This window comes from Phaseolus vulgaris, chromosome 3, assembly GCF_051622355.1.
Source record: "Phaseolus vulgaris cultivar YP4 chromosome 3, ASM5162235v1, whole genome shotgun sequence".
NCBI classification, from domain to species: domain Eukaryota; kingdom Viridiplantae; phylum Streptophyta; class Magnoliopsida; order Fabales; family Fabaceae; genus Phaseolus; species Phaseolus vulgaris.
The window spans coordinates 4,351,153-4,362,042 of NC_143500.1; the positions used below are offsets into that span (position 1 = coordinate 4,351,153).

At 32.1% G+C, this 10,890-nt stretch overlaps 1 protein-coding gene across 1 annotated transcript; it reads right to left on the bottom strand.

The window, feature by feature from the left end:
* Nucleotides 1–293: 293 nt before the first annotated feature.
* Nucleotides 294–8,495, bottom strand: LOC137806212 (ATPase E1-E2 type family protein / haloacid dehalogenase-like hydrolase family protein). The gene is made up of 11 exons (XM_068606208.2): nt 6,897–8,495; nt 4,887–6,211; nt 4,151–4,261; nt 3,780–4,056; nt 3,605–3,693; nt 3,411–3,519; nt 2,751–2,963; nt 2,495–2,620; nt 2,298–2,396; nt 1,711–1,902; nt 294–1,283 (listed from the first exon to the last, which is right to left on the bottom strand). Exons 1-11 carry the CDS (start codon nt 7,287–7,289, stop codon nt 651–653), a joined length of 3,567 nt encoding a protein of 1,188 aa, XP_068462309.1. The 5' UTR covers nt 7,290–8,495; the 3' UTR covers nt 294–650.
* Between the last annotated feature and the right edge of the window lie 2,395 nt (nt 8,496–10,890).

The window sequence follows — 10,890 nt, forward strand, 5'->3', positions numbered from 1 at the left end:
TTATTCAATGGATTTCTAAGAACTAAAGAGGGTTAAAAGAGTTTGGAGAAAAAACAAGTGGAAGGAATTTAGCTGTTATGATTCTGATCATAAAAAATTCAAATAGTTCAGGCCACAATTCTGATCATACTTCTAGTTTGAGGCTTCCCAAAAACTAGAGATACAAAGGTGAGTAGCAGCACTTCACACATTTCATTTCTCAATTATTTCCAAAAGATGAAGAAAACAGAAATGAAGAAAAACAAGGAGTAATGAAGGCATTTCTAAGATGATAGGTGCAACAGAAGAATTACTGAAAAGGAATGAAGGAACTGATTTCTACAATATGAAGCTATGCTATATAATCATACAAAGAATTCAAGCTGTACACGGTAACTAACTGCTACAATCTATGATACAAAAAGCAGACTATAAATTAACACTTACACCTCAAATGGCTAAAAAAATAGGTATACGTTTTATTCATCTGTCAAATTTGACAGCCAAATGATGGTTTGGTTATGTGAATGAACCATGGCATTACCAAGGAAGTAGATGTAAGCAACATTGCTTTCTGGTTGAGAGGAGCCGGTAACTCTATGCACAATAAAGCTGGTAAACTCTAACTATGCATCATCATTTGACTGTTGAAACAAATATGTCAACATATATTATCTATGGTTAGTTGAACTGTCTTTGAAGTCATTATCCTTTGCCGCTAAGCGAGCGGTTGAACCGACAGTTGTTGGCCGCAATGATCCTTGCCGCAACATGGCCATGAATTCAGGATCATTTGTCTTTCCATCATGCCTTATCCATTGTACCATTTCGTGATACATTGGAAAGAACCTCATTTGTATTGCTGAGTAAGAGAAGTATGGGATAAGTGTTGAGATCACAACAAGCAATGTCACAATCCAAAAGGAAGGCGAAGGAGCAAGAGTTTCAACGAAGACTTTGTAAGCATTTCCTGAAATGCTGGGAGACATTGCTCCATATGCCAGGAGGAAAAGGTACCAGATAGCAATGGAACCCCAGATGAAAATATGTTGAATCAAGGTGAAGTAATTTATAGCAACAGCCATTTGCAAGTTCACAACCCAAACCACACAAGTATACATTGTTGCTCCAAGTATATCCCTGCCAGCAGTTCTTCCCTTCTCATCAAAGGCTTGAATCTCCATTGCCTTTGTGCAGAAAAAGAAAATTAATATGGCACTAACAAAGCCATTAAGCATCCAGCTGAAAATTCGCCGCCAGCTAAAGAGAAGATTTTGCACGCCTTCTTGATATAACATAGGAAACTGCCATGTGAAATGCAAACAACATGGAATGAGCATCAGAGATGTAAACTAAGAGCCCAAATGCAGTAAATCAATGCATACTGAGTTTTACTTTGGATACAGCCAAAAGGGGGCTTATTTAAGTTGTATAATACAAAGGTGACTTTTTTATTTTAACATTATTGCTACCCTTTGCAATGTGCATCCTAAGTCATCATATTAATATCATGATGCAACTGAAGCCACTAGAAAAGGGTAAAAACTAAAAACCAAATAGGTCTAATGTGGATGTAATCATATGATATTGCAATGTTTTGTTATCTTTTTTGTATGGTGGATTCTCTCTACTCTTCCATCACTCAACTCACTATTTTACGAAGGAAAAATTTCATTTCAAAATCATCATGAGAAGAGAAACACAATTTCATGTCCTGAACTGTAAGCTTACCCTCAGACAGTACCGAGCAGACACATCCTGGTCAAAGACCCCAAGAGCAATCACAGGAAGTGACGAAAAGAAGACATTATAGACTGACAAAAACCAGTCATTGTATGCAGGTTGCCCAGAGAATGATGCATACACCTCATATAAGAATAGAGTAAAGCCAAATGTGATGTTTTTGTAGAAGAAATAGCATATCTGTCAGAAGAAGAATGAAACAAGTTAATACAAGTACCAAAGGTTTCAGATTATCTTTTATGGTCTATGGGTCAGTTGGCAACTCGTAAAACTGGTTTAATGGTTTAGGATTGCTTAAGATAATCTAGTCATAAATTTAGGTTATTTTTGTCAAATTTCATCTCAAAACCAAGTGGTATTTATCGACCTTTCGACGAATGAGTGGTTCCAAGAATAATTTAACAAAAACCTATGGAAGATTCAAAATTGGCTTCCCTAAGAACCATTATCAAATATAGGTACCAAACACCATATATTTTTAAAAAGTAGCCACTATACTTAAAGAGGCTGTTTCCAAGTTTCCAAAAATCCCCAAGATCAATAGAATGTTGAGAAGTGGATATAAGTGCCTATACCATTGATGAGATCCTTCGGTAACACCAATGTCCATGTACAAGAAGTAACCTTTCCAAATAACGGAACTGTGCAATTGCAATATCACTAGACATAACCGCCTGGGAGGAACAATAATAACAGAAGGATTTAAAAAAGTGTAAGAAAACAAAATCCATTAAAGAACAAAACACAAATAGTTAATCAGTTTGGTGAGTACCTGCATTCCTTCAACGCCACTGATTCCAATCCCTATATCTGCTTCTTGAAGCATTCCCACATCATTAGCTCCATCACCAATAGCTAATGTAGTTTTACCAGTACCAGATTTTACCAATCTAGTGACCTTTAATAGAGGGGAACCAATAAATAAAACATTACTTTTGCTTGCTAACCAGAATCATTATCAGAATTGAAACAAGAATGAGGGCATGATATCAAATAGAGAGGAAGAAATAGAATAGATTAAAACATACCAGTGCCTTCTGCTTTGGTGAGGAACGGCAGCAGATAACAGATGCACAACGAACTGCAAGGTCCAGAAACATGTTCTTCATATTATCCTCTAGAGCATAAGCAAGTGATTTTCCATCAATAATTAGAGCAAATGCTTGCTGAGAGGTTCCTTTGGAGGCAGTAAGCTGCTGAGAAGCTTCAGATATTTGATGGCGGACATTTTCTCTACAAGCCTAATACATGAATCAGTATAAAAATATCAGAACCTCAATTTCTAACTCTGGTTTAATTAACAAGCTTACACGTCAAGCAATTCCTTCACTTTCAACATATTACACAGGCAAGGAACAGTTTTAATGTGTGAAAACAAAAGGAAAGAAACAGAATGCAGGCATCATCATCCTTGCATCCTTGCATCCTTGCATCAACAATGCCAAGAAAATGCAGTTATTGTAATTAGTATTAGTATCACTCTGTCAAGATGCTTTGTTTGCAAGACTAGAATGGATGAGTTCATGAAATATAAATTCAAATCATCATCTGTGTAAAGCACAATACAATGAATGCATCAACTGTCCATGTAAGAAGGCGTTATTGGTATATTATAATAAAATAATAACTTCTTTAAAATGCAAACTACATCATCACAAATAAAAACTCAAGATTGAAATTTATATTACCTTAGCAATAGCCACCTTGTCTCCGGCCTTCTCCAATGCTTGAATTTCTGGAGTTTCCAATTGGATTACAATTTGTTTCATTCCTTGTCTAAGTAAACTACAAGCAAAACTGAAATGTACATTGATGTCATACATCTTGAGAAAAATTCTCATTCTGAAGCAAATGTTAAAAGGGAATAATCAGTATATTATACCCAATATTGATGGCAGTCTCCATTTTATCCCCAGTCAAAACCCAGATCTTAATTCCAGCTTGGGCAAGCTTGTCAATGCAATCAGGAACCTATAAAAGAATATGAGAAGCATCATTTCAAGTTCGGTTTCAATTGTCATATATTTGTATGTAACCATTTCTTTTTCCTTACTCACCCCATTTTGGAGCTTGTCCTCTACAGCAGTGGCACCAAGAAGGATTAGATTCCTTTCTATCTTATCTGATATTTCTTCAATCTGTGTTTCCCGATCTTCACTAACTGAACTTTTTGCTTGAGAAAATTTATTATCAAACTCCTTGTATTGGTTTTCATCAAGTTCACGATATGCCAGAATTAGAGTCCTTAGACCTGCATCAGCATATTCATGCACATGTTCCAAGGTTTTCTCCTCAAACTCCCTCCCATCCTTGGAAAGCCTCTCAAACATGACACTGCATGAAAATAAGAAAAAAGGTGGGTCAAAAGGGTTAAATGCACCAGTAAGAACTCCAATATACTGTGGTCACAGGTTAGTTTATCACAAACCTGTCAGCACCTTTACAGAGTAACAAAATTCTCCCTTCTTCATCTTTCACAATCACTGACATTCGCTTCCTTGAGCTATTGAATTCTAAAACATTGAGAAGCTTGTATGTCCTGAAACACGAAATTAGTTAGTGTATATGTATATCTGAAGCATTGTGCATTACTTGGATTCCAAAGGGCAATAAACAATACCTGAATTAGGAATACTATACTACATTTTAAAAGTTATTTTAAAAATAACAAAGAGAATTTGTAATAATCAAAATACTCCTTATAAGGCTTGGAAAATCATCCACCCTCAAACTAGCTATTATGGATCATTTTAGGCCTAGCCCATTTTAAATTTTAACTAAAAGATTTATTTTCCTCCATCTATAGGTTGTAAAACAATATTAAAACATCTTTGGGGTCCACACAGATATAAAACACATAACTTCACCCATTGTCTACTTGGCCAGTCATTCTAGTTTAAAAGTATCAATATAAGACTCCACATCCCTGTGCAGCTATAACACTAATTTATTGACTAAGATTAGCCGCAGAAGTGAGAGTTTGCTATCTCCAAGTAATTTTTATTGCATTAGCTGTTGTTATTATTACAAGACAATAATATATAATTGCATCTGTCTTTTTCAGCGAAAATTCAATTTTAATCTTCTTATGTTCATTAGCACTGAAAAATGCAGCATTAAAAAACTGTAGCTACTAAAGAAACAAAGCAATTAATAAAACTGACCTTTCAATTTTTTCACCAGAAACTGGATCCAATTCATAGATTGATAAACTAGTCTGAGTCCTTTTATAGAATTCAAAACCAATTTCTCTCGCTGCAATCACAAATGCTGATTCATCTGGAGATTCAGTTTCATATGAAACATTTCCTGTATCTTCATCAACTTCTGGAAGGGCTGTATGGCAGATTGCCAATAACTGAAAAAAATTCTTAATAACATTTGCATTAGGCTCATTAAACCATTTTCCATTCATTATCCTTTCATCTGTAAAGTTAAATCCTTTGATGGGAGCCTTTCTGGCAGGAGAGCCCCTTGAATCATCAATCAAAGGAGAACCACTATCCATTGCCTTCTCAACCTCTGTAACACAACGGCCATAAGCTACCCCAGCAATGGAACATTTGATGAACTCCATTGAATTGCAGGTCAGAGTTCCAGTTTTATCAGAAAGTATTGTATCAACTTGGCCAAGTTCCTCATTCAAGTTTGAAGTACGGGCGTGGGCTGGTTTGTCTGCATCTTCATAGTACATATGGATATCTTGATTTATGAAGATGCTCTGAAGGACTTTGACAATTTCTATTGAAACATACAAAGAGATGGGAATGAAGAAACCATATAACATTAAGGCTGTCAAACAGTGAAGTATAGCAGCAGCTGGTGCTCTTTTAGGATCAAAGAAAATTGTAGAGTCATCTGGTCTTAGGTACCATCTTTTCATTACTCCATTGTCCAAGTCATCTTTAGTTGAAATGCCAAAGAAAATAGATCCAACAAATGCCATTAGAAACACAATACAAAACATGAAGTAGATAACCCTATCCATCTTCTTCTCAACCTTTGTTCTCTTTGAAGGGGCATCAGTGGAATTCTGAATGACCTTTGTGTCATGACCAGTGAAGATGACAGCTCCATATATATAGTCTGTGTTACGAAGTTTAGAGTCTCTCAGAAGAAGTTGCTGAGGAGAAAGAGGATACTGTTGTTCTTCATACTCCATGCTCCCAACAAATGAATATAAATTTGCATTTGGGTCTTCACATTTTACTGTTGCTTTAAAATCACCTAATTCAAAGTCCTCGTGTAAGGAAGAAGTTACTTCCAACCCTTGTTTTAACTTCAAATTTGTCTCCCCATCCAAGTTCATGGTCTCAACATAGCAGAATGCATCCTCATAACTGGAAGAAAGCAGTAGGAGGTCTGCAGGAAAGAATTCGTCCTTCAGTATCTTCACTATATGCCCCACCTTCAGATTCTTCCACTCAGTATATTCAAAACTTCCTTGCCCTGTATGCACTTTAACTCTTCTATTATTCACCTCCATGTCCTGCAGGATTCCACTAGCTAGATTATAAACTCCAACAATGCTGAACAATTAGCACTTTAGTTTTTCTTAATATAAATAACTAGCGTTCTACTACTTTAATCTCAAACAGATATTTAATTAAACAAATTGAAAATCAAAATCATATTAGCACAGACAACAGGACTTTAAATGTAGGAAAAGTTTTGGCAGGAAATTTTTTTAGATATTATTTTAGGACTTTCTGATTTTTTTAGCACACTGTAATTGTATAAAATTATTATGCGGTTTCAACTCCAGTGTTAAATTTAATCAGGGAGATAGCATTAACAACTATATCCTTTTCAAACAAGACACAGTAAGGATCTGAACAAAATAGCTAGAATTTTCCATAAACTAACTGACATTCCATAAAAGGAAACAGAGAATCATTTTATAAACTAGCAATCCCTCCACCTTTCAAGAAACAACAATTTTCTTTCAAAAATTACTGATATTCTTCAAGTCATGGGGTCTTTGCTATACCCTATAGAGTTTACAGATACTTTAAGTGATCCAAATCAAATTAAAAAAAAATAAAAATCAGAGTCGTTCCAAATCTACACAGTTGTTCTGCAGCGTGTAAGCCAAAAAGGTTCAAGAACATTACTTTCAATAAAATAAGCTCACAAGCCACTATGATGATAAAGTAGAAGACAGAATTTAGTACCTGCTGTTTCCTTCGCCAATCTTCAATGCCCTCTTTGATCATAGTTGCTCCAACAATAATAATCAGAGGAAGGATAGCACTGACAGCGGTATAAGGAGCAAGCTTTGTGAAGGCCAAGATGCCAGTTACCAAAAAATAGAAATTAGCCACCCTCCTAAACTGCTCAAAGAGTGACTTAGGCAAGAAAGTAACAAGATTATACTTTGTAGAGCTCACAGCATTATCAGCATAATTCCTTATCCCAGAGTCAAAGCTCTCTGGTTCATTGCAAAACACCACCCTGGAATACCCTCTTCCTCCTATCTGCGAATGATCCTCCTTGAGAGATTGTTTACCACATGCAAATGAATAGATTTTGCTAAGATGCAACTTCCTTCTCTTCCCACCCTTCATTCTTCTCCTCCCCAAGTCCACTATTCAATAACCAATATCCACAACAACAAAGAAGAAGAAAAACACCCTTAGAAAGAAGAGCTACTTGCTCCACCTCTAAACACCAACCACCAAAGACAACAACTACCAAAACTAACAACCTTCCAAGTCCTTGTCAAACTCAAACTCACTCTCGAATTTCCAAATATAATAAAAATAAAACCCTTCAATGCATCCTACCACAACCCCTCTTCAAGCACAACCACAATTCCAAACCCCAGATACTCAAAACCCCTCTACCCAATTAAGGGTCAACGAAACTGAAGAAAACAAATCAAACCAACAACCCCAAAAGTAAAGGAGAAAGGCTGATCACAGAAGAAGGAAAAAGACTATTACAAAAGCTGTTACCAAAATAACAGAAAGGTTCAGAGATGCTGCTAGAATATCTGTAGATAATGCTGAGGAAAAGCACCAAGTATACAATATATATATGCAGAAAACAGAGAACACCCAGAAACAAACACGTCAAAGGGTGCCCAGAAAACGGTCAAGGAATCAACTTAGCAAGAGAATGTTCAAGGAAGCCAAGGCCAACGACTAGAAATTCACCATGTTTGATAATCCTCTAAGGTGAAACATTCAGAAGAAGAAATAACACTGTGGTGGTGGTCGTGGAAATGTCAACAACAGCGTTGAACAAAGACTCTGATTGGATCTCACATTTCTCCGTGGACGCGCATTACCATTCAGAAGAATTCAAATTTGCGCCACTTTTCCACAGTGCCATGGCAAAACGGGGCATCCAAAGTTTCACGAAGGATGAAAAATTATAAATTACAATTTCAAAAAAGAAAAAAAAAGTTATAAAAATTTAAAGGAAGAAAGAGAGAAAGAGAAAGTTGTGTTGTTATGTGTTCTTCTCCATTTCGCGGGAAAGAAAGTTTAGAAGCTCGTCAATGGTGAGAGACACGTCTCTCTCCCTCTTTCTCTCTCCAGAGGAGAATTCACAGCTAATTAATGCATTGTTGAAGAAAATAAGAAGAAAAAGAAGTTGAAGAAGAAGAAGAAGAAGAAGAAGAAACAACTAAGTAAAAAACTATTTTTGTATAAATATTCAGAACTATGAGGTGTAATTGGAAATAATGATAATTTTGAAGAACACAGTTGCATATGCTAAATTCAATTTAGAATGTGAAATATTAAGATGGCACTAAAAATAAGAAACTTCACATTTGTAAAGAAAAAATCAATTTATAACATTTAATTTTTATTTTTAAATCAAGTTTTTCAATTTTCTTTTTTGGGAAATTTGATAAACAGCATAAAAAAGTGAATGAAAACAAAGCCTCTATTAAATGAATGGCATTTTAGACAGAAGATTAAGCTTAAATGCTGTAACTTTACAAAATCTTAATTACAGATATTATTTGTTTTTTTTAAAGCATTAAGCAATTTCTATGCACTACTTTTTAATTATAATAGAAAAATATTAAAACTTATGTGTCAGAATAACATTATTCTCATTAATATTAAATATATATTTATTTTTGTATATTCTTATATAGTTTTTTTAAGATACAATTAAAAATAAAATAGAAATGTAAAATATATATACTAAAAATTGTCCTTCATATACAAACATGTAACACTTTTGAAGTAATTACGTGACATATTAGTATAGGCTAAAATTGGTTATTTTTTTAAATTTGGTTCGTTTTTTTAAATTAGAAGATTAAATTAGTTGTGATTTACGTATATTTTAAAAAAATAAATACTCAATAAATGAATATAATAAAGTTGACATAATTATATAATTTTTCGTATTTAATTGTTAATGGTAAGGTGATAACCCTCTTAAGATAATTTTTTTTCCTCTTAAGGTAATAATAACTCATTCTTTTGCTTAGTCTTTTCTAAAAATGTTTATTTTATTTATTATAATTATTCATATATATATATATATATATATAAAAGTTTATCATATTCAACTACTGTATGTATAGCTAAATTTTACAAAAAAAAATATTGGTTAATAATTTTCTTATGGTCTTCTTTTCCTCACAGGGGTAAATTATGAAATGCATAAAAATATATGTCAAAAAAATAATTAAATAAGGACTAATTTTAAAAATTAAAAATAATTAATCACTAATTAAAATTTTAATAATTAATTAAATAAAAATTTAAAAGCTATTAATTAATCATAAAAAATATTTTAAATATTAATAACATTTTTAATATTTAAAATAATATTAAATTTAGTTAATATAATTCATAAATTAGTTTTTATTTAATATTTTTATAGTATATTATTTATTTTCCTTATCTCTAAAATTCGACATCTGTAATTAAAAATTGAAAAAATATTTTACAGTTAAATTTTATTTTCTTATTTTATTTATAACAATTAATTATTTTTGTATGAAATTAATTTTCATAAATAAGTTCATAATTTTTTTATTTTTTAAACAAATGAAATTGATTTTTCAAATCACCTTTTTACCAAATACATCTAAATATAAATCTTATTTATATGGAAAAATAATCCATTATAAGCATTAACAAACAAGAAAAGGAATAAAATGCTTTTAGTTTGTCTTTACAAGATTATTTATGCATACATTAAAAACTTGATTAACATCGTTGATAATATCAAAATTACTCTTACTATTTATTATATCATTTATTGATTTTATATCATTTATTCAGAACTCAAAAAATCTCTAAGTGGATTCTCTCTCTCTCTCATAATATGCATGTCTATAAACTGATTAAAAATATACAACAAATATGGAAAATAATAATTTAAATTATATTCCATTTTCAAAATGGAAAACAAAAGGAAAAAGAAAATCCTCCTAAAGTGAATATATATATATATATATACATATTTTTGCATATAGCACAAAATCATTTTGGGTAAAGTAAACTTTAAAGAATATTAGGAAAAATTAAAAAATATTAAAAAATAATAAGAGAACAAAGTATAATTAATTTAAATGAGTAATTGAGAAAAATAAATAAATTATAAATAAAAAAATGGGAAAATTTTGGTAATAAACGTGTTGGAATGAAAGTGCAAACAAGAAGATGAAAATGTGAAGAAATTTACGAATCGATAATTTTATCATTATTTTGAGGGTCGTTTGAGAATTTTCTAAGTTTGTATTTTCTTTTATTTCTTATGATTTTATCACTACGAATAATGTGTTTTCTAACGCGTTTTCTTGCAATTTTCTATAATTGTGCTGCTAAAAAAGAAGAATTTTATTAACAAAACCACTGTTTACTTTAAGAAAATTTGGGAAAATAAGATTTACTTGGTGAAGGTTTTTCTCTTTTAATTTAATAAAATAGGGAAAATAATTGGGTGGATAAGAAAAATTTGGCAAGTCAAATTACTAGATTTGGTCGTTTCAAAATAAAAGAAAATTTTGGCACATAAAATAGTATTTTTTTTATCTTTAGAAAAAGTAATACATTAATTTTTTATTATTGTTCCAATAATAATAGATTAGTACCTTATGTTAGAACTTTTGAGTATCTATAATGGTAATGAATTAGAAAAATGAATCACTTACCTCTCATTCCATGGAGTAGGTGTATTTATAGGAAGAAA

Excerpts from the sequence above, each read along its gene's own strand:
- LOC137806212 (XM_068606208.2), bottom strand. The coding sequence starts at position 7,289 with ATGAAGGGTGGGAAGAGAAGGAAGTTGCATCTTAGCAAAATCTATTCA. Across the intron at positions 2,964-3,410 it reads ACAAGGTGGCTATTGCTAAG|GCTTGTAGAGAAAATGTCCG; the intron begins GTAATATAAATT and ends TTCATGTATTAG. Across the intron at positions 2,621-2,750 it reads CACCAAAGCAGAAGGCACTG|GTCACTAGATTGGTAAAATC; the intron begins GTATGTTTTAAT and ends CCTCTATTAAAG.